The sequence below is a fragment of the Neopelma chrysocephalum genome, unplaced genomic scaffold (genome assembly GCF_003984885.1).
Source record: "Neopelma chrysocephalum unplaced genomic scaffold, ASM398488v2 Primary Assembly neopelma1_61b, whole genome shotgun sequence".
Lineage (NCBI taxonomy): Eukaryota > Metazoa > Chordata > Aves > Passeriformes > Pipridae > Neopelma > Neopelma chrysocephalum.
Window position 1 is genome coordinate 1,315,237 of NW_020897717.1, and position 23,921 is coordinate 1,339,157.

Below are 23,921 nucleotides of genomic sequence, written 5' to 3' on the forward strand. Positions count from 1 at the left end.
GGCTGCGCGTGACGCAGCGCCCCGCGCGGGTCGCGCCGGCGGAGCAGGAGCGGCAGCGTTGAGGCCGCGCCGGCCGTGCCTGTGGCGGCAGCGGGGCGGGGGCGGCAGCGGCGGGGCGGCGCCGGCTGGGCCTGTGCGCTCGTCCGGGCAGCGGGCCTGGGGTGCCCAACCCTTGTGAAATAGCGAGTGGTGCTCAACCTTCCCTGTCGGCTTCATCTGCTGTTCGGTGGCTACATTCAAAATACACAGAATCATTGAATATGCCGAGTTGGAAGGGACCTAAGAGGATCATGGAGTCCAACTCCTGGCCTCGCGCAGGACACGCCAGGAATGACACCATGTGCCTAACAGCGTTTTCTAAATGCTTGTGCTGTGACCGCTTCCCTGTGGAGCCTGTTCTAGTGCCCCACCACCTTCTGGGAGAAAAACCTTTTCTTAATATACAGCCTAAACCTCCCCTGACACAGCTTCATGTCATTCATTCCCTTCGGTCCTACCACTGGTCACCAGAGAGATGGTGCCAGGTGTAGCTCCATCCATCTGAGGAGCGGTCCTTGGAGCAAAACAAGAGGTCTGTAGGCCAGTCCCCTGCTCAAAGTTAAGACTAGATGAGGGTGACTTATGCTTTACGTGACCAAGTCTTGAAAAAACCCCAAGGATGGACATGTTTCTTTCATAACCGTGTGCTTACCTGCCTCTTTTCATTCAGTATGAGTTCTGCTTTCCTGAGCCATGAGAATCTCTCCCACAGAATGTGGGCTTGTCTCTGTGTAACAATGAGATTCACTTCTACTGTACTGCACAAAGCTAAATTTAGGCTCTCCAAGAGGCAAAGCATTACATGCTATTTAATTCCATGCTTTATTTAGCAAAAAAGAAGTCTTACTTGGAAGAAGTAAAAACAACAGTCTGTAAATAGTGAGAACATCAAATAATTTCAAAAGTTTTCTACATCTAAAATATTTTAATATTGTTGCATGTTAAAAGAATCATCAAGCGTTTATCTTTAATAGTTTATTCTTGGATTTTATAACTGAGAATACTAGTTTTAATTAGCTTTCAGTATGGCAAGCAGCAGTAACTTTTTTTTTAGAAAAAAACAAACCCATACCTTGTCCCCTTCATGATGTTGCTGTAACGAGTTTGTAGATGCCAGTGTTTTTTTATTAGTTTCCTCTTTATTACTTCATTATCTATCATGTCTCCACTTTGTCAAGCATATAAAAAAAACAAGGGTCATTCCAAGATTAACAAACATGCTTAGAGTAACTTTTATGTGATTACTATGCAGAGCAGCTATGGCATAGCCTGCTCCCACTCATGTAGTTATCCACTGCACTACATCTGCGCACCCTTTGACTTACTCATCTGATTTATGAACTATCCTGGTTTTAATTACTGGATTCCATACAATTGGGTCAATAGCTTTTCCAGTCACACCTGTATTTTGAAGTGTAGTGAAACAAGGTTGAATGAGACACTGCATGTTGATAAAATATAAACCACCAAGTGACATGCTTGTAAAACTTTTGAGATTTTCTTAACCAATGCCTTGGTCAGATCTACCTGTATTGACTAAAATAAAACTTACTCTAAGTGGACTCGTCAAACTATTAGTCTAAAATAAGTTTTTCTATTCACACAATCTAATGAGACACTCTGAATGGCAAGGAACTGCAATTAGCACCTGTTTAAGTTCTTTTACTTAATTTTAAGTTCTTACTTCAGAATACCAGCAGCAGATGTGTATGAAAAACACAGTTGAGCCATCAAAACCTATATAAGCTGCAATCAACCGAGTGCTTTGTCTCATTGCCATAGCTCTGATGCTTCTCGGCACTATACTCATCCTACTAACTTCAGAAGAGACCATGCTACAGTTACACTACAGTAGGCTTCAGAATAAAGAGCTCTCTGAATTGCTGCTGTATTTTGAAATATTGTGTACCTTTTTTTAAAGTATGGTGAGGTTTCATGATTTAGTTGAGCTCATCCAACTTTCTGCTAGAACGATCAGCTTTACTCATTTGGGAAACCAAGGAGCATTGAACTGGCTCCTCATTCCTGCTTAATAAACTTGGCATAAAACTAACTAAGCATTCAAGAAAACCTTTGTCACTTGCTTAAGCTGAATTAGCCTGCTTGGGGCAGGGAGTGCAATGTCAAAACCCCTGTATTTGGGAGGAAGAAGACTAAGATCATTGGTGATCCTACAGCTATTACGACAGCTCACTTGGGAGATCTCACTCACTCCAAACATTATCGTTCCTATCAAAGTGATTTAACTTGCAGGAGAATAATCAACTGCACAAGGAGCAAAAGAGGGAACAAGCTAAGTATTAATTCTGTAACTATAAGAGGGCAGAAATAGAGAATGCAACTATGAACCAACAGTGTTTATTGGCACAGAAAAAGGCAACTTGGCAAATATTCAAAAAGAGAAAAGAATCTACCGTATATGAATGGCACTGATAAGGCACCACCTGAAGCACAGTATCTGTAGATACTGTAGAGGCCAGACAGAAAATACCATACAAAGGACAACTTAAAATATCAGGGTTAGTTCATAAAACAGAAAACTGAAAAAAAAATCTTTTGAGTTGCTATGTCTACCTTCTAATGAATTTATGATTGCTTGTACATCCATAGGGGGTATAAAGCAGAGCAATTGTTTTAACGTTCCTTTTTCCAACACCTCAGATTCAGAAGAAGCATATCTATTTTACTCATTTCCAAGGGTAAAAAAATTATTTTGGACTAGGTTTCATAATTGATTTTTCATGTAGAGTTCTGTAAAACTCCTGAGTTTATATATGCTACTTGTTAAGATGAGGTAGATGAAATTAAAGATATTTCAGAGAAGGAGACAGGACAGCAACACTTAGCATTTAAGTCATTAACATCTACGTTAATAAAGTAGAAATCAAATGCAATACTTTCTATATTTAACTTATAAGCTAGGGAGTTATTGAAAATTATTATCAACTCTGTACATTAGGTTACTGAAACATCCTGCTAAACAAGTCACACATTTATCTTCTTCACTGTTACTCCCAATTCATGTTCTTTTATCACCAGATTTCTTCTCAAAAAAGAATCCATAAACCAAACCACCTTTCAGTCATCCAGAATTCAACAATCAGCAAAGCAACTGGTCACAGTGCTTTAAAATTATTTTGTAGTTTTCCCCATTGCTTTACTGAGAGGTGAATTACAATGCCATTACACTATCAATAGTCACATAACTGAAGGAGTTAAGTGCTATTCAAACCAAAATGAGACAAGGCAGAGGCTTTTTTTTCCTTGTTGGAAGAACAACAGGATTTCAAGAACTCTCCTTATTTTTATACTGTTTATAAGATGTGGAACAGCATAAAATCAAACAATTTGTATAACACACGTAAATGTTACATGTTTTCCTGCTGTTTACAGGTATGTACCGTCACTCATTTTGAGAGGTTAGATCACAAAGTCTAGTACTAGGAAACTGTTGTTTCAAATACTATTTGTATTAATTTCCCAATGCAGAATGTACAGAGCATTGAAGATAAATACAGCCCTAGCCTTGTATTGAAACAAAAATTATGAGCAAGTTCTTCTTAGTGTTGAAAGAGACAAGAAGGGTCACTGTGAGTTAGCAGCTTTGAGAACTCTTTATCTTGGCTGTAAATCAGCAGTCAGGAGCTGCAAGATTCTTTCTGCTGGACTGATTGATTGCCTCCACAAAGTTTCTTGTTTCAAGACTGTTTAAGGCTGCTCCTTAAAGAGGTTTGCCTGGCATAATATAAGTAAGATTAGGACTTCGATAAACATGCTACTACTCATGTCAAAGTTCGTCTGACATTTTATTTTCTAGTATACAAGATAGGGCATGAAATCTTCAGGATCTTTTTACTTCAAAAATATTCTTTTTTTCTTCCTTGTTGAAGCTCATCAATAGTAACACAGGACTTTTTGTTGTTAGTTTAAATCTAAGCAGTGTGGGATGCAGTGAGTTTCCAGTCAACATATCTTTTGACAGTTTTTAGTGAAATATTAACATAATCAATGTTCAAGAGGAGAATCTGTGTAAGTGCTCTTCCAGAAAATGGTTCAGTATTCCTACATGGAAACAAATTGTGGTGGCATCACAGGACAAGAAAAAAAAGGAATCCAAGCACAGTCAAGTCCCAGGGGATAGTTTTAGAGGAGACTCTGAACGTGACTGAATCCTATTAAACAAGAATTTTGCCAACACTGTTACAGATTTTCGCCAGGGGACTGCAAGTGGGCATCTCTTATATACTGTACTTCATTAGAATTAAGTGAGAGTCACCATGTGGTTAGGATTCAAAATTTCAATCCAGTAGCCATCAGGATCCTGAACAAATGCAAGTCCTTTCATTTTACCTATAGAGAAAAAAAAAAAAAAGAAAAGATCAAGTTAAGACTACATGACTGGTTCTTAATATCAAATATTACTACTTTGAAAAATATTTTTTCTTTTTTTCGTTTTGCATGAGAATTAGTTCAAATTTAGACAGATAATTCTAAAAATATCAAGATTAGTTTTTAATCAGCATTAGATCTTTGTATGCTGAACTGTCAATCATACTCTCAAAGCTGTAGGTTAAAGTCACTTTGGAATTCCATCTTTTGTTGACGGAAGTTTTTTGCATAAACCCCTGTAAGTGTTCATCCACTTCATAAAACAGAGAAATGCAGGACAGAATAGTACATGTCCGCTCAGTAATGTAGGAAAAAAACCCACACTGGATCTCTCAGCCTGCTCCACAAACAATGTGAAGTACAAAACTTTATAGTCTAAGCTTCCTGTCCTACATACCTTCATTCCATATCACTTCACAACTCCAAATTAGCAGCCCTCACTTCAAGTCTCTCAAGGTTTAACAGGTGCTGAACAAAGTTCAAACTCTAAAAGGCTAGAAATACCAAGTTCAGTTCTTAAATCGATAAATCTGTGCTCAAGTTAAGTTTTCAGCTATACTTCCTATATTTGTTTCAGCTGAGAACACAGTGAATAAGATGAAAATGCCTTACGTCTCTTTTCAATTACTAGTATTAAATGTCTGTTTTGGAACGCATCAGTCCTAAAATTCTCACGAGATTTTCATTAAAGGGCATCCAGTTGAAAAATGCAAGATCTCACCATTCACTTCTGCATTTTAGGCTATTTTGACATTTTATTGACAGTCAGGCTGCATACAGAAGGCACATAGCAGACTCATGAGCTACTGTTACAGAGATGGATCTATTGCCAGTTTTGCCCACTCTATTAGGAGGTGCAGGTGTAACTGGTTCTAGAACCTTCTAAGCAGTGGCAACTACTAGAAACACATTACCCAGCTGTCCAGGAAGATCTACTGGACAGAATATACTAAAAACAGAGAAAAAGACTGACTTGCATTTCTGATAAAAGACTTACCATCATCTGGTTTCTTCACAAATTTCACTCCTAGTTCTTCAAACCTCTTACAAGCTTTATAGACATCAGGAACAGCAATTCCAATGTGTCCTGTGTAATAAGGCAAAAAGAGCAAAGTAGACTGTAAATATTGCTGCGTGTTCCAGGAAAAAGTTTACTCAGTATTTCATCCTCTGCAAAACTGTCACATGCTGTAGTTCATATAAAATATGATTTTGTAGAAGAAAAACATAGCTTCCAAAAAGAAGAGCATTTTGGGTATTAACATTACTCTCCTTCAGAGAGTTGTCCTTTGATGATGACTTTTAAAATAAGAACTTTAGAGTTGAAATATCTCTAGTTGTTTAGAAAAGAATATTATCTAGAGTAGGAAAAAATGAGATTTTTCAATCAAACTGCTTTATCTGTATTTCCTTTCTCAAAGCACAGCTACATAACAGAATTTTGTTGCATTTGCTCAGTTCAACAGTACAAGGAGTTTATCATTAATGCTGTATTTGCAGAGACTGACACTAGTGCTATGCAAGGCCTGAGCTTATAAACCAATTCAGAGGCTTTAAATGTCAAATGGATAGACTGAGTGTGAAACTTATTTTACAAGCAGTGACCTTTCAAGCACTCAAGAGTATCAAATCAAGCCACACAAATATCCTCAGTGCTACAGACAAACAGAATTGTCCTTCTAGCTTAAAATGGGCAACAAGTGGATTATAAATTAGAAATCCAAGTGTAAATCAGTTTAAACACCATGATAATCTAATACACAGGAAGAACTGCTGTTCTTCATTCAGTAGTTACAATTAGCATGTGTTTGCTTGTCAAATGATTAGACTCTTCCTAAAGAATGTAACTGTGGCTCATTACTCTGAAACACATTTGCTTACTTATTTTCACCATCCTTCACAGCATATATGCTGAAAGAAGAGAGAGAAAGGATGAGATGCAAGTTCCCCTCTTTCCTACAGCTAGTTTGATTTTTCAAAGTAACCTATTAGACAAGTCTTTTTTATCCAAACAAGTTTAAAATATTTTCTCTACTAATTCACATTTAAAAAAACTCTACAGCATATACTTACCCAATAATCTTTGCACAAAATTGATTTAGATGTTTTCTCAAAAACATTTGAAACTGCATTTTCACCCAACACCTGAGAGAAAAAATGCAACCATGATAAACTAAAGTTTAAAAACTATAAACACGAAATTAAAGACCTACCAAATCCTCGGGGATCTGAATTGCCATTGTGATAAGACTGCTTTTCATCATTTTCAGTGCCCCAGTTGCTGTAAGAAGTAATTATTACATATTAAAGAAAAGCATCAAAATTAACAAATCATAAATGTTCAGTTTCCCCAGGAGGGCAAGTTCTTTCTCCTAAGAAACCAGAGAATTTCATCTGTTGGCTGCATTCATTAATCAAGATTTTCCCTAGTCATGGGTTCTCGGGATAAGCTCGGGGCTAATCCAGTCATGTTCACAGCCCTTCACTAGTATTCAGGGTCCACATTTGAATGAGCCAGAAATATTCCTGTCTCATTCAGATTAGAAAAAAGGTTTTGTTGCACGAGACAGTTTATCTACCATCACTGGGGAACAAAAAGTGAGGGTAGCAGGTCCTGGAGCTAAGTAAGAGTGGGAGATTTGGGAGATTCTATCTGCACAATTACAATGATTAGTAGCATTTACCAAATTGTCCTGTTTACAGGAAGTGTATGTTTTGACTTAATACCTCTTTTGATTAGATTCCAAAAGCAATAGTTCTTTTGATTAGATTCCAAAAGCAATAGTTATCTATTACTAGGATGTTTTGGGAATCCAAAAAAAAAGGTCTAATCACATTAGGTTTTCCTAAATTCCCCACCTAGGTGCCAGGCATACTCATATACTCAAAATATAGCAAGGATTGTTTCATATTTATGTACCACTGTTCACCTAGCAGTTTGAAAGAGCTCTGAAGTGAGGCAGATTAAGTTTTCCAAGTATCTAATCTCAGTCATATTTTAAGGCTCTATGACAGTGAAGATGTATCCACAGTAATGATTAATTTTTTTATTCAATCCAACAGGATTTACACTTATCCAATTCTGTTTAATCACGGTTAGCTTAATGTCATCTCTCATTATATAAATACTTACTGTGTCAGTTCAAGTGTAGCTTTTCTAGAAAAGGTCCAAGGTGTTCTCTCCGTTTTATCTTTTGGGATATCATTTTTATCTTCATAGCCCAGGAAATACAGTGAGAACTTCATAGTAGGAAAGTCAAATTTTTGAAGCAGTCTAAATGGTAACAATTATTTTGAAACAGTAACTTAAAAGGGTGATCAGATAGCTTGCAAATAATTCAAGATGCTTCTGCTATGGAAGAATTATTTCTGTGAATTTTTGCCTTTCTGTAATCCACACCTTAAAGTAGCTACATTAAAACTATCGAATAAACCCATCCAGAACCTATTACAAACCTACAAACATTAGAAGAAATAAATGCTTAAAAGCAGAGTACCAGTAAGTAAATAACAAAGTCAGTACATAGGCTTGGGCCTTGAGGTTGTCACTCTGCTACTTGTCTGTATTTCCACAGGAAGATCTTTAACAACTTATTCTTTGGTGAAATTTTAAACTTACGCATTTTGAAGAGGTCACTGGCATCAGACGAAGTTTTCAGAACACAGCAAACATACCTTTAGATGACATATTTTTACGATTTCAATAGCTAGCTATAATAATAAAATTGATTTCCAATGTGACAACTTAGTCAACTAAAAAATACTTGAGGCATACATTCGCATGTAGAACATTTAACTGGAACAAGTAGGCACACAAAATGAATCTAATTTCTTTTTCAGCTTACAAAGTATCTAATTTTTTTTCGACACATTTTCACTACAGTGGAAGTACTTTATTTTACTTTAATCTGGACTCTTTTCAATATATTTAAAAACACAGTGGAATTTTGTTTTGAAATAACTCACATCAAATGGCAAGAAAGTGCAAAGAGGCTCAGCATGAACTCATTAGACTACTGCAGGGCATCTGCCTCCCAAAAGCCTTCTTCAAAAGACTGAGTTTGGACCTTCTCTCCACCCTCTATTGCCTTGTTCTTTTATAACTGGAGGTGGTCATCAGCCACTTCTGAGAACTAATAGAAAACTTAATTTGAAGATTTATAGCAATGACTCCTGATTATAAGCACTGTCATAACAATTGCCAGTTAGCTGCAGCCTCAGCGAGGAGGAAGTAAGCAAGTTGTACACTGATAAATAATGACCTATTTAAGAAAAAAAGAAACTTCTAGTCAAGGCCCATATTAGTTCATTTGCAGCTTAGGCATTAACTATGGTGTTGGAGTCCTCAGAGACTCTGCCAGACTGTCTAACTGAGCATCAGCTGATGGGCCAGCATTGTTTATGTAGTTGGACCAATTAGTATAATTACATCAAAATAAAAAAAAAAAACAAAGGGGAGGAAAACCTAGGCTTATTGTGGCATGTAACTTCTACTTACGTCATTCCAAGAACCCTTGTATAAAAATCCAATGACTTCTTAGGATCCTTTACTCTTAACATTGTCTGCTGGAACATAAAATCCTGTGGGGAAGAAAGGTTTATTATTTATACATCAACCAAAATTGAATTATGGGTATTAACAAAGATGCCAGTTAGTAATGAATCTAAAACCAGCAGGTTCAGAAGTAACAAAGAGTACTACATTAAGGGTAAATAAAACTTTTTGTCCTGATCCTACACATACAGATTTTTGTTAAACCAATATGCCTTTGTAACATAATGTTTGAAACAAATAAACAAAACCATGACTGATATCACTCAATATATATTATCAGTGGTATCAAAAAAGGGTATTCTTCTTACATTTATTATTCTCTTATGGGGTTGTAGAACACATGAACAACTTCACATGCAAGCAGACCAGACGTGAATATTCAATACTGGGCCTCACTGGAGACATAGAATTTAAATACAGATAAACTCCTGAACTCATCATTTTTATTATTTCATTGCACAGGTGTTGAATTTCTGCCAAGCTTGATGATATCTCGGCAGCAAAACCAGGCTCCAACTCTGTAAGGATATTTTCTTGAAGCCACAAGGCAACTTCAAATACCAGGGGACTTGTGAACGACTAAGTGGGTAAAAAGTGAACGGTAGGACAGTAGACAGAGGTGATGAGAGGGGGGGGGGAAGGCAGATGTAGAACCACTGAAATGCAATTACGTTCTCCTAATAAAAAAATAACAATGTTTGGGGTGTTTTGGGGTTGCTTTTGTTCGGGGGCTCACAGGAGCCGGCCCGGCCCGCCCGCCCCCTTCGCCACCACCCTCAAACCGCGCCAGGCCGGTCCCGCCGCTCAAGCTGTCAGGGCAGCTCCGTGCCGAACGACCCCGCCGGGACCCTTCCCGGCCCCATGCCGCCTCCCATCCACCGCACGTCCGCCCTGCAAAGAGCGGTGCGGGGACCGGGGAAAGGCGGGCACCGGCGCCGCCGCAGAGCAGCCGCCGGCAGCCCTGAGGCTCCCGCGTCACCCCCATCCTTCCCACCTTCGTGCTGGCATCCGGCTCCGAGCAGGCGCCGTAGGCTGCCTCGTCCGTGAGACCGCTGAGTTCTGCGGGGGCCGCCATGTCGGGAGAAGGAGAGACGGAGGAGGAGAAAGAGGAGGAGCAGGACGCGGCGGTAAGGCGGAGCTGCGGCCCGCCCCGCCTCGCCTGCTGCCGCGCCTCTCCCTCGCAAGGGAGCCCGTGGAACGCTGTGAGGGTGTATGGTCAGGTTCGGAACAGGGTTCTGCCTGTTCGTTCCGTAAGTGATATCGAGCCTCTCAAGATTTGAATCAAACTTCGTATGCTTGGCTAATCTTTTTGTTTTACGAGAAAGAGAAGAGAATCCCAAGATGAATGGGCTATCTGGACGATAGCCATCAGGAGTGAAGTCAGCAAAACTGAGCAATAACTGGGACAAAGGTAATTCCAGCACTGGGCAATCATGACCACCGACTCAAAACAGACCCCAAACTCAAATGGAAGGAAGAACCGTGCCTGCGGAATAATTAGCATGAGAAGAGAGAGCTACAACTAACAAATAGGGGATTAAATACTAACTAATAGAAAAGTTATGTAATTTGTAACCAATGAATGCTGATGCCTTTGTTTGTTGAAATGTATGAATAGTGTAAAATTTTGATGATCAGGGAGTCAGCCCTTCATGAGTTACAACCCAGCTCCCTAGTTTGCACAAACTAGAATAAAAAATAGAAATACCTTGCCTTGATGTGTGAATTGGTGCTGTGCACCCAGTAGCAAGCCCACGTTCAGGACAACATAAGGAGCCTCCCTGAGGAAGGAGCCTCCCTGACTGTGGCGTTACTTAGCTGAAGCGTGGAATGAAAGCATGGATCCCTCATGCTCACCTGACGATGCATTCCTCCAGCTTCCATCTTCCACTGGCAGGCCGAGGGTACCACACCAGCACCTGGGCAGGCACAGGCACTGTAACCCAGCTCCATTTGAATGGTGATGCTTTTGTAAATCCTGGTGGTATCAGGCTGGTTGGGAATCCTAGCCTTGCCCTGTTCACAAACATACATATGGTGTGCTCAATATAATATGTTACCTCATTAATGTTTATTAATTAAAATATTTAAAGAGGAGGTGCCAAGAAGATGAAGCCAGGCTTTCCTTGGTGGGGCTGAGCAATAGGACAAGAGGCAAGGGGCAGAAACTGGTGTACAGAAAGTTCTACCTGAACATCAGGAAGAACTTCTTTACTGGTTGGGTGACCGAGCACTGAAACAGGTTACCTAGAGAGGTTGTGGAGTCTCCCTCACTGGAGATATTCAAGAACCACCTGGATGCAATCCTATGCCATATGCTCTAAGACGACCCTGCTTGAGAAGGGAGGTTGGACCAGATGACCAACTGTGGTTCCTTCCAACCTTACCAATTCTGATTCTGTGATTTGATATTGACAGAGGTTGGTTTCTGCTTTTGCCTCCAGGCACTGGGAGAAGATTCCAAGTAGCATTTGTCACCCTTCAGAGTTATGCAGTGACCATTAGTATAATCAATCATTTCAGGCCTAACAAAGATGAATAGTATTTTTCTCAAAAACTCAGCACGAAAAAAAGGATAGAATACTCTGTGGGGGGAAAAAAATTAAAAATTAACTTTTGATAATCGAGAGGAAAGCACTTGCAGTGCAGCGTTCCGTCTGCCTTACTCAAGTAACTTCCATCGGCGCATTCAACCACACCAACCCCCGGGCAGGGGGGAACCCACGGGACCCCGTACACGAGACCTTTACGGTAGAATGACAGCTTCTGGGGGTCGAACTTCGGCCGGTCCTCCGCGGGGCCGCAGCGACGCGTGGGCACAGCGAGCGGGCGCCGGCAGCGCCTCTGCGGCTCCCGGGCCGGCGCGGGGCCCGCGGGCGGCAGCGCCGCCTCAGCCCCGCGGCCGCGGCTCCCGAGCGGGCGTTGGAGCCGCTGGCCCGAACCCTGGCCCGAGCCCCCGCAGCTGTTACGGGTCCGCCGCGACCCCTCTCCAGGATCTTATCCGCCCGGCGAACGCCCGGGCGCGGAAGCAGTCGCAGGCGGGGAGGGGCCGCCCCGCAGCGAGCGCTGGGCGTTGGACCGCCCGCTCCGCCCGCTCCGGCCGCTGAGGGGAGCGCCGGCGGACGCTGCGCTGCCCCGGCGCTGCTCCCGGCTCCCCGCCGTGCGAGGAGGCATCGCTTCGGCGAGGTCGGTGAAGCTCTTCGCCTGCATCTCTCTGCCAAAGCTGAAGTGCCGGTTAAGGCACTTCAACTTTTCAGAGGAGAGCCAAAAGGCCGTATTCTCCGTGCTCTGTGCTTGGGAATGCTCCACTTTTTTCCTCCCTCGCCTCATCCTTCTTCAGCTCTCCTAAGATATATGCTGGAAGCCAGACCTACTCTCCTTGCATGAATAGGTCCTGTAGACAAGGTTTTGGGCATCCTGGAGGGGAAGAAAGGGGATTTTGGCATAAAAGCACATCTGCTGTTCCAGACGGGAGAGGTGGGCAGCTGGAGTTCAGGCAGGTTTTTGAAAAGTGAAAATCTCAGCTGAGCCACCAGATATCTTTGAGTACAGATTTTGGAGAGCCAGGGAGGATGCCAGTATACAATGTAGTCTTTGTGGGGTTTTTTAAAAGAAAGCTGTGAGAACCCCACCTTTCTTATCTTGGGCTTTAGAGGCTTTAGGAGAAGGTATCAGCTAAAAGAGAACTAGTTAAAAGGCAAGAAAATTAACATGCAACCTATTCTTCTTAAGTGGAATAACCAAGGAGGAAAGTATCCCTGCTAACCTTGTAGACGACCAGGCCAGTCATAGAAAAAAATGAAGAAAACACAAGGGATATAATTAAGGTTTTTTCCCCTGAAATTTGTTTTGGGTGGTTTTTTCGGTAGTATTTTTACTTCAAGAGAGAGATTAACATTTTCTCTAGCAGGTGATTGTATGCCAAAGACCACAGAATAGTGGCCACTTTGTCACCTATTACATCAGGAAAAATAAGGAGCTAGTAGTGTACTACCAAGTGCTGCTTTTCAGGTCAGCCTCACCTTTGATTGTTTATTTCCTGAATCAGGCAATAGTGTCTAAGAGAGTGTATAACACTGTTACATCTGCGATTGGCTGCCCTGAGGCCTCACAAGAGCTACTAAGGAATTCTTGATAGTTATTGTAATCCTTATTGTAATAGTACACTGAGTAGAATAGCAATTTCTGTGTATGCAAGTCTTTTTGTAAGATCAGTTGCTGAATTTGTGTATATATTTTAGAAACTAAAATTTAAACAAACCATTTGTACTCTAAACCGTTTCTATTCCTCAATAGTCAGATATGCACTGAAAGTATTAATATTTTAAAAGATATTTGTTATATAGAAAGATTTTCACTCCACAAAACATAAATGTATGATAAATTGGTTTTAAAAAATGTTTTCAATCTTCAGCTTGACATTTGCAAGCTATCATAAAATGTATCTAAATATCTGGTAAGAACTGGAAGAGGACTCCATGCAACTATTGAATTTATATCCTTGGGAATTCGGTTTTGAGATGCTCCTGTCTTCTTGGAAAGGTAGACTTTAAATGTCTGGATTGTTATAAACATTTTGGTTTTTTTGCAAATTTCAGATTTCAGAATGGAGGGGGTACAAAAAAGTAATAAAGGAGGTTCAAACACTCAAGAAAATGCTGGGCGTAATCGCACTGGTTCTATCATTAAATCAGAAGATGCTGCAACCAGATCTGCTCACCCTGCTCAACGAACAGGAAGCGTTTCCTCTTCTCGGGGATCTTTCTCATTTGAAAGTCAAAGTTTGTCTAAGTTTTACCGCCCTAGTGTAGCTACAAACTTACAAAGTTCCAAAGCAAAACAGGTAATAAATTTTCTCAGATCATTAAATATAGTTTATATTAACAGTTAGTTTTCTTTTTAATTTTTTTTATTTTTAAATTTCCTTATACTAGATTCTTTTACTAAATTATTTCTGGTAGAAAGTGTGTATTTGTTTTCAATGTTAGTAATATTCTAAGATTTTATTTTAAAGTAATAGAGGAAGGAAGAAGGAGATATTAATTGAATAATTTACATTGAAGCAAAGCTCCACTCTGTTCCTGCAAATATTTACCCATGTTTTGACCTTTCTGTATTAACATAATAAATTAAAATTTTGATAGTGAAAAATAAAACCAGTTAATATGTCACAAAAATATTTTAAAATCTAGCTAGTAGTATTTTTAATATTTGTTTTTCCTTGACATATCCTTAGAGTTGAGTTTACACCTTATAATAATTATTAATTATTTGTTCTTCTGTTAACCTCTGAAAGTTTAGATATTTTTAAAGAGTAGGACATTTATGTAGTTATATAATACAAGACAGAAGATTTCAGCATTAATTGCAAGTTAAATAGGTCATTATTGTGATCACTTTGTGTATTTTTAGTTTGAAAGATATGTTTCATGTTTTAGGCTCAATACATACAAGCAAGAGAAAATCGAAAAGCACAAGTTAATGCTTCATATAAATACATATTTGAAGTTCTCAGTGCCAGGATAGGATTAGACTTAGCAACTGTGGAAGAAATGATTTTGGATGCCCCTTCGGTGAGTCTGTTCTGTATACTTGTTGATTTAAATTATTAGTTAAAATATGTAGCAGATTACCCATTTAATTTGAATTGTTATTCATCACTTTGTTTGTTTCTGCCAGAAAATGTGATTATTAAGGCACACAACTCATCTAAAAGGATACCTGACTAAATCTTTCAGCTTAGTTTCCTGGCAGATCTGCAAATATCCCCAAGGTTTTTGTTTGTGGCTTTTTCATCTTTCTTATCTCAAGGAAAGTATAAATACTGCTATTGTTTTGACCGAAGAATTTCTGGTCACATCTACCAGTTCCAACAATTTTATTCTCAGCCTGAAGTTATGATGTTCTAATGATGATCATTTTTATTTGTTAAGCAAGTTCTCACTGAAATTCCAAAGATTCTGCAAAAACTTCATGGGAAAATTTTGAAAATTAAGAGTGTTGTTAGTAATAAGAAGGGCAATTAATTAATCCTGCACCATTTAATACTATAATGACATTTGGAAAGACCCACTAAATAATTTCAGTTTTGAGTGCTTTGTTTATTTTTAAATGTTTTTTTGTGATACATAGCATAGAAGTGCTTCAACTATTGCCCCTTTTTTACAGGTGCTAAATGGTATATAGTTTCAAATCATCCTGACTTCATGTGAAACTGTTGTTTTGCACCAACTTTGACTGATGCAAACACTCAAAAATTGAGACATTTTTGATTCTTGAGGCTTCTTTGTTTTAATTTGGTTTTGGTTTGGTTTTTTATTTGTTTGTTTTTAGGTGTGGCTGATAGTTTTGTTTGTTTAGTTTGGGTTTTTTTGTGGTTTGGTTTTGTTTTGGTTTGGTTTTTGTTTGTTTATTTTTTGTTTTGGGGGTTTTTTTGCTGTCACCAGGACTATCTGAAAACTTTTTATTGTTGGAAATTTTCCCATTTGCAGTTTTAGTTTATTCATAAACAATTTAGGCTGTTGGGGCTGTGTTAACACTCTCCTTCAACTAACTGTCATTTAGTAAATTCCCATATACATGTCATGTCTTTGACATCCATAAGCCAGGTTTAACCCTTTAAAATATTAGCCTACATATGTATTCACACAGGGAGTGTGCGTACCACATGGACTTGAACCAGAAGCTCTTTGCAGAATCAGTAGCTGCAGTGACAGCTCATGTCTTACCTTGGGTTTAGAACCATACAACCCCAAGAGTTAGTTTGTCTTTCTCTTTTGTCACTGAGCTTTCAGTACTTTAACAATTTTCTTTTTCTTTCCCTATTTTTGGGGTGGGGATTTTTAATGTATTTTTCTCAGTTTTAACCTTGTTATTCACTAGTGCCTAGTAACCAAAGCAAAATTGATTTCTAGAGCTGGCTTGCTTTTGGTTCTTTTATTTTCACATGGTGTTGTCTTCTGACAAGAGTGGGTTTAAATCCTGTCCACCTGGGTGTCACTCATTTTCCTATCACTGTTCTGATTCAGTTTTTATATTTGTTTATAAGAAATATAAACTCCTAAGGAATATACCACATCTAGAAGTGCATCCTTTGTCCTTGAACAGGTGATTTATCTCCAGACATGCTTGCTAAATTTCTGATATTTTTTTGATGGGGTGGAAACAGAAGGTCTCACTACCAAGGCTGAGCCCTTCAGTTTGAATGCCCAGTCACATCTTGCTGAGCTAGTTGTCCTTGCAGATACTTATGGAGACTGTGAAAGAAGCTGGATTTTGACCAGATCAGTCAATATCTTCTGATCTCCTCTGTGCCTTCTTTCAGTGCTTTTCAAAGCTTTGTTCATTTCCTATTAAATCCCATATCCTGGTTTTACCAGGACACGCAAATTGTCTGGGACAGTTTGAAAATTTGGATTTTGGAAACTCTAGCTGTAATTTCAGGCAAGTTCTTCAGAATGACAACCCATACACAAGCAATGTTTGTTACAAAACTTTCCATCCTTACTATCCAAAGCACCTTATGTAACATGACAAAATCAAAATGGACATCTGGAAACCTGTAATCTTTACTACACCTTTTAGGGTGGCCAGTTTATGTTCAGGTACAGCAAGCTAATTATGAGACATCATGGTCTCCCTCAGATGTAATCTCATTGTCCTTCCAGAGATCAGCAAAATCTTTGTCATCATGGAAAAGTTTTGGAGCCAATGTGGCCAGTTCATGTCTCCCAAATAAAATGTTCACGTGTCACGTTACTCTTCTTATATGAATTAATATTTTACATTTTTACATTACAGTAGCAATAGCAAAGTATGTCAAGTCATGGAAATGTTCTGTGCATGTTTCTAAGTCTCCTATGAAGAATTACTTCAAGTTGGTACTTACTGATCTCTGTGAGTGGCAGAATGTTCTCCAACATCTCTGTGTTACTGGACAAGATCATAAATGTTTGATGCACAGTTACCAGGAGCTAGGCCACCCATGTGTGGTTCAGTACTTGAAGGCAATGTTTGAAATATCTAATACGCTGTTTTGTATCTTCTCACAATATTTGAGGATAAACCTTGCATTCCAACAAAACTTTAAAAAGCAGCATAGTGAAATTAGTTTTGCGTGTCCTAAAGGCACATAAAAATATTTTGAGTAACAAGCATTTACTTTTGATTTAATAGTTGGAGGCCTTTGATTCTTTTTTTGCCAAGCGAGGAAGAAAAGCACTGAAAATTTTCTATCAAGAAGGAGATGCACCAGGAATAGGTACATGTTTAGCAATATTAATACAGGCAAATGTAATAGTGCATTGTGTTGCTCATTTTGCTTGATGTTTCCCAGAAAAAATCTATTTTTCACTTGTTCAGAATTTTGCAACCTTTTGCTCTAAGAACTGAAAATTAATATTTTAAATGCTTGTTTCAACTTAAATTGTTTAGAAAAAAATTCTCAATTTTAACAATTCTTGGGAGGAAGGCTATAAAACATTCTCCTAAAATGCTGAATTGGTTGCAACTTTTTCATATGGGAATTTTGCCCCCAGTTCATTAGAACGCACTTTCATAAAACCTGTCTGAATTTGCATTTATTATAAATATTTGAAATTTTTCAGTTTTCAGATGCTTGGTAGAGAAGTAGAATTTAATGTCTGAATTCCCTAATGATTCTCTAATCACTCCACATGCTGTCCCCTTACCTATACATGTTAAACTATCAAATTGCATAGGATTATATCCACAGAGGACCCAAGGGTATTCATAGTCTCTATGTTCTCACTCAGACCTGATGTCTTGTTTGATAGGATGAATGTGAATAAACAAAGTACCTTAGTCACCAGCAAATTGTTCCAGAATGATAAGCCTGAACAAATTACCTTTTCTATGCAGTACAATGTGCCAAAATAGCTTTGTAAGATATATGGTATTTGTTTGGTGTACATTTCTAGTGGTGTGGTTAATTACAGTTGCAAATTCTGCTGGTTTTTGTTCTCTTACAAAAGAAGAAAATAAATTATTTATGTGTTCAGTTTTCTTTTCCTACATTGATTTAAGCATTTTATAATACCTTCACTTTTTAAAATAGTGACACCTATGAAATTCCTTTTCAGAGTGTGGTCGGATAATTCCAGGTGCTGCAAAAGGAAGTAAAGTGATGCAATTTTATGTGGACAAGGCACCAGACAAAATCATAGGACTATGCTTATTTTTTGTTCGTTGTAAGAATGACAGTGCCGTAAATGAAAAAACTATACATGAGGTAGCTATTTTCTGTTTCATTATTTTTTTCAATATTGACACATACCTAAAATTACTGGTAACTGCATTTTTTGAATGTTAAGTTTTATCACACACTTTGCTCTCCATTTTTGGTGGACGATGGATAGCGGTATTACTTCAGCAAATACTCAGGATATCTTGTGAATCTAATGTCTTACAGGATTCTTGCTAAAGAAGTCAGCATTTAGATTAATTTCTTATTCCCCTTGATGTTTCTGAAGCAGTTAAAGCCACTAAGTACATTTTAGTTGTGATAAAAATCTCTATAAACTACAAGGACACACAGAAGACTATTGCAAATACCAGGAGACAAATAGTTTACCTGTACCATTCTGTTTTACATGTCTTTGAATGTGCAAAATACACAGTTATCCTATGTAAATTAGGTAGCATGAGTTTTTCTGCTTTACAAGACAAATTCTTGGATAAGTGTAGGCTTTGTTCTTTTTTATAGCTACACATCTTAATACTCATGCAGCATTTGAGGGACTGTGAATTGCAAAGAAACAGTTTTACATATATATCTTTTAATTAATATAATTTCAAATTCTTCAAACAGAAAATCCAATATTAATTTATATATTTTATATTAAAATATTCCATTCCTTTGGAGAGCTAAGAAGGTGAAAGAGGAAAAGCACCATTAGAAGTGAGATACAAAATCTGTTTTTATCAGGAGTTTAAATATTGGTCATAAATATTACTTTTGCATCAAGTCCCTTCCAAATACATTCCAAATACTGAAGAGATAAGGAAGGGCAATTTATGTTCTAGGAAGTTTGTTGCATGAAGTATGTTAATACTTGCTTATTTGAAAGACATTTAAAATACTGGAATATTGAAAATAATCAGAACTTGTAAAGTTTAGTTTTGGAGAGTAGGAAAAAATTTCATCTCATCCAAAGTAGTATACATTCGGTCAGATAACTGCTTCTAATATAATTTCAGATATAAACACTCAGAGCACTTTTTGCTACTTTCATTTCATGAATTAGTAGCTAATTTTAAGTGGGGATGTTTTTCTACGATTTAAAAATTTCCAAACTCCCTGTATGATAGGGAAATAACTGAAGTTACAAAAGCATAACCTGACAGCCTTCTAAAACTCTATTAAATCATTATTGACTTCCCTTTTTTATTGAGAACACCATCTTATGGGCACATTGGAGGTGTATTTTTTAAAGATTTTCTCTCCTTAAATTAAAGTTTTAGTTGGCATATTGGAGTGCTTTTGTGAAAATACACTGAACTTAAAATACTGTTTCTAGATTAAGTTACTACATTACTAACAATCATTTTGTTACAATGCAGGAGATCTTGTTTGGTGTTTTCGATGCCACAGAAGGACTCCTACGCGGTCTTAAGAATATGATAGAAAAGGTTTTTCTCCCTGCTATACTCACAACAAGCAACTGGGGTACTTTAAGTGAGACCAAAGAGGATATAAAAGACAAACAAAATTTTCTGGAAACAATTAACAGATACCTTTCATTTTTAGAAGGTAAGCATTGCATTTAGGAAAGATACTAGATCAAATCTACTTAAAGATTTCCATTTAAAGGCAGTAGCACATAGATAAGGTTCTTTTCGCATTCTGCAAGAAAAATAAAATTATCAATTACTTGCATAATAAATACGTGGGTTGATTATTTTCTTGAGAAAATAGTGATATGTTACTTTTAAGGAGGATCACAATTTAAAACTAGAATTTTCTGCTTTATGTGAGTACAGTAAAGTGGCTATTATATTGAAACAGCACTGAGTGTGGACATAAACATTTTGAAATTTAAATTGCTTAGACTGGTAGAAATTTATTTTAAAGTCTTAATTGGTTTTATATTGTAATTTCCTTTTTTTCAGGTGCTGCAGCAAGCATTGAAGGAACTGTTGAGTTGAAAAAAATAGATTACATAAATTTTTCTGAACTCCGATCCTTTGAGAAAATAGCTGCAGCAGCTGACAATTACGACACAGTTCGCCAATTAGAGGAAGTACTTATGATATGGTATAAACAAATTGAACATGTAAGTTGTTGTTTTAACACATCTATTCAGCATGAATATAGATAGATGTTCATAGATGATATATGAGACTTGCCTATAGTTAGCCAAAAGCCTCAACTGCTTCTCCACCTAAGTTAAGACAAGTGCTTTGCTTCCATGCACAAGTGAAGTTAAGCAGATAGTCCTTATCCTTAGGAACTTACAGTCTAGCAAGAATAAGAGTTTCTGAACAATCAAGACACAAATAGTAAGAAAAAGAGAACAGAAGGATGCAGGAGTAATAACACTGGTGAGGACCATATATGTATATAGAACATACCTAAATGTACACTGCCAGTGAAGTGTCTCCTGCCACTCGTGGTGTGAGATACTACTCCTAGAAAGATCTTTGACGAGGACCAGCAGGACATTTTTTGTCCTTCGTAAGTATTGCGTGGGAAGGTCTCAGTTATCCAAGAAATTAGTGTCTCAGACTTCCATGAAAAACACAGAATCCTTTGTCAAAATGAGAATCTGTCTGTTTAGTGTGTTTAGCTCACAAGAATAAAAATGTAAAAGACATAAAAAGAGCTGTCTGCATGTTTATCCACATAAGAATGGGTACATTTATGAGTGATATTTAATAATTTCATTAAAGTAGCTCTTGAAGATTTTTACTAGTGAAGTTACATTTGGTGCATTTCAATTCATAGATTCTGATTAAAGAGAGAAATATAGGTATATGCTGATATTCACTCAGTTTATGACAGGAGTTGAAAATACATTTTAATTGCCTTAATTTCAGTTTAAGAATATGATTAAGTGCAATTCAGACTTAGAATGCTTTTCCAAATGGGACCTATTTTCATGTGTCATGAACTGCAAGCTTGTTCCTTATTAAATGACTATCCTCAAGAGTGTTTCTTCTTTATAGTGAGTTGTCTATTCTCTGTAGTAGACATTTGATTTTTTATTTTTTTTTAAATTGGTTGCAGGTTCTGCTTGAGAGCAAGGAGATAAGGAGAGAAGCTAATGATTCAGGTCCACTGACTGAACTGGAGCACTGGAAATATATGTCTGCTAAATTGAACTTTATTATCGAGCAGATCAAAGGACAAAACTGTAAAGCTGTCATTAGTGTTCTGAGAGTTGGACATTCTAAACTACTAAGGGTAATTATTTCTTTCTTTTTTATGTTGTTTTTTACTATAGTAGGTAAAGCTTATGTTTTCAGGTTTTTTTCATTGCATCTAAAAGAGATTTGCTGAGGAGAATTAAAAGAGAAAAATTTAGGTATGATGCTGGTGTGCTTAAGGTATTAAGATAAAGCACAAGACATTACAGACATACAGCCAAAAATTATAATAAAATATATTATATATATAAAAATATAATAAAATAACTTTTATTGCTTGCTTTGACAATGCCTTTTAAAAATTCATTTACCAAGGTTTACTTCTGGCAAATAAGTGCAAATTAAGGGAATAGTTCACTATGTATGAAGTTTTTACAGTACTATTTTCCCACTAGACATGGCAAGAGTTAGACGCCAGAATCACAGATGCAGCTAATGAGTCAAAGGATAATGTGAAATACTTAAACACACTTGAAAAAGTTTGTCGGCCACTTTATATCACTGATGTTGTAAGTATGCCTTTCATCATTTTTTAAGCATAGTTTATGAGTTTACCTAGAATGCCCAGAGCAAAATAAATCTTCCTGTACTTGGTTTAAAGTGATATTTTCTGATTTACATTCCTATTTTTCTGGTTTTTTTCTAAATGCCTGTCAAGCTAAATGTTGAAGCATTAGTTTATTTTATATATTACATAAAATATAGTATTTTAGAATAGGTATTTAATCAATAAACATAAATACATATTATTGCCTAATAAGTCAGTTCTGTTACCAATATTATTCTAAAAAGCAATTAAGCAAGGTACATATTTTATAATACAAGAATCTCAAAGTACGCCTTCCACTGAAAATTCCATATGTGTCAATGAATGATCACATAGCTGAAACCAAAGTACCAAAATTTCAGTTGTGTAGACGATAATGAAACCTAATGAGGTCCTAAATGGGTAAAATAATGTTTTAATATCAAATATAGTATTAGCTGCCTCTGTTTGCAGAAATACCAGCTAGTCAGCATTTAAATAATTACTTGTAAATGTACGCTATTTGGCCTTAGTTCAAGATATTATTTAATAGGTGTAGGAATCATTAATTATTATAACAGGTGAATTTTCCTAATGATGCAGGATAGGATGAAAGGAGGAAGCACTCTAGAAAAATAATGCTCTTTTGTTTTAAGTCCTTCGTGTTTTGGTCCTATATGCCTCCTGTCCTCTGTTGCATTTCTTTTGAACCTCTGGCAGCTTAGAATCCTACTATGAAGTTTGAACTGAGGGGAAGCAAGAAGACTGATAATATATGACATAGAACTGATATTGCATGGAATAGTATAAGAGACAAGTATGATTAACAGTATTACTAACCTGTTTATCTTCATCTCTTCAAAGTATCACTAGAGGGAGCCAGGTACCAGGCCATAATGATGAGCTACTTCGTAGGTGTTAAGAAGACAAAAATTCTTTTTATCACAAACACTCCATTTCTGGGTGGAAACCCATTGAAGAGTTCATAATTTTACTAATATAAGATAATTAACTACTGTTTTTTGTTTAGTCTGGAACAATTTGGATGTATTTGAATTTCTGTTTAATGTCTTTGAACATGTTCCAGAGATCAAGTTAATTTAGGAAAGATTTTCTATGGTATTCAGCTTAAAAAACGATGCTAAATATACCCTTGTTTAAAAAGAACTTCACTCTGTATTGAGTTGAATTCAATATCTGGTATGGAAAACTGTTTTACATTATTAGTGAATGAGGAATGGAATATATGCAGACTTAATATGATACTTAGTGTGTGTATAATAAAATACGGCATTTTGTGTGTGTAGTATCACATGGTGAGATTTGTAGCTGAAGTGGGTTAATATATGAAAATTCAGACTGAACATTTAACTTAAGGCTTTGAATCAAAGAAATTTCTGTACAATCTGGTATTCGGGGTTTTATTTTTTGTCAAGAATTGAAAAAGAAAACCGATAGACTCAGAATCTCCTGATTCCATTTCAGGAGTGGTAGTGGTGATGAACAACGTGGACACAGATGATTGTTTTTATACCATATAGCATTTCTTTCACACTCCTGCTAAAAGCAAATGCCTGCTATGTCTACCCACAGTATAAGTTTACTTTGAGTTTGCAGCCCAAAGTTAGTTCCAGGAGCTTGATTTCTCCATTGAGGGGTGACAGCCAAAATTACTTTTCTTGATGTTGTGAATTACATTTTGACAAGCCTCTGATAATGTTAATGTATTATAATTTTTCACCTCTCTTCTTTTTTTTTCCTCCCAAATACTTCAGAAGTGATTGAGTTGCAGAGTACTTGTAATTCCACAATATGATTTTAACGACATGAACACTGATTACATGAAATATGTGAATGATTTAGGTGTTTCATATGATAATTGAATGATTTAGGCATTTGTTAATGAAACTAACATTGGAACAATTATTCTATTAGTTTTATGAAATGTCTGAATTAAACATTTTATGTAAAGATCGTTATCACAATGAAATTGCATAAGTATATTTAGCAGCTCTACTTGAAGGA

At 37.2% G+C, this 23,921-nt stretch overlaps 2 protein-coding genes across 5 annotated transcripts in view; one reads left to right on the forward strand and one right to left on the reverse strand.

The window, feature by feature from the left end:
* Positions 1 to 3,488: 3,488 nt before the first annotated feature.
* GLO1 (glyoxalase I) lies at positions 3,489 to 11,758 on the reverse strand. 2 transcript variants are annotated; one of them, XM_027682010.1, is made up of 8 exons: positions 11,650 to 11,758; positions 11,371 to 11,508; positions 10,841 to 10,999; positions 8,927 to 9,009; positions 7,562 to 7,702; positions 6,642 to 6,709; positions 5,426 to 5,515; positions 3,489 to 4,389 (listed from the first exon to the last, which is right to left on the reverse strand). In XM_027682010.1, the coding sequence occupies exons 2-8, from the start codon at positions 11,452 to 11,454 to the stop codon at positions 4,301 to 4,303; spliced, it is 714 nt and encodes a 237-aa protein (XP_027537811.1). In that variant the 5' UTR covers positions 11,455 to 11,508; positions 11,650 to 11,758; the 3' UTR covers positions 3,489 to 4,300. The 2 variants fall into 2 exon arrangements, with proteins under 2 accessions (XP_027537811.1, XP_027537812.1); XM_027682011.1 differs by lacking the exons at positions 10,841 to 10,999; positions 11,371 to 11,508; positions 11,650 to 11,758 and adding an exon at positions 9,978 to 10,106.
* Positions 11,759 to 12,049: 291 nt separating this feature from the next.
* DNAH8 (dynein axonemal heavy chain 8) overlaps positions 12,050 to 23,921 on the forward strand; it is a 134,197-nt gene continuing 122,325 nt past the window's right edge. For 2 of the 3 annotated variants that reach the window (XM_027682007.1, XM_027682009.1), the window contains exons 1-9: positions 12,050 to 12,169; positions 13,582 to 13,826; positions 14,422 to 14,556; positions 17,159 to 17,243; positions 18,085 to 18,233; positions 19,565 to 19,754; positions 20,114 to 20,277; positions 21,231 to 21,407; positions 21,766 to 21,879. In XM_027682007.1, coding sequence (XP_027537808.1) covers positions 13,590 to 13,826; positions 14,422 to 14,556; positions 17,159 to 17,243; positions 18,085 to 18,233; positions 19,565 to 19,754; positions 20,114 to 20,277; positions 21,231 to 21,407; positions 21,766 to 21,879 — 1,251 coding nt within the window. In that variant the 5' untranslated portion in view covers positions 12,050 to 12,169; positions 13,582 to 13,589. Of the gene's footprint in view, positions 12,170 to 12,234; positions 12,375 to 13,581; positions 13,827 to 14,421; positions 14,557 to 17,158; positions 17,244 to 18,084; positions 18,234 to 19,564; positions 19,755 to 20,113; positions 20,278 to 21,230; positions 21,408 to 21,765; positions 21,880 to 23,921 lie in introns of those variants that run through there. The other variant, XM_027682008.1, reaches the window with a different exon arrangement.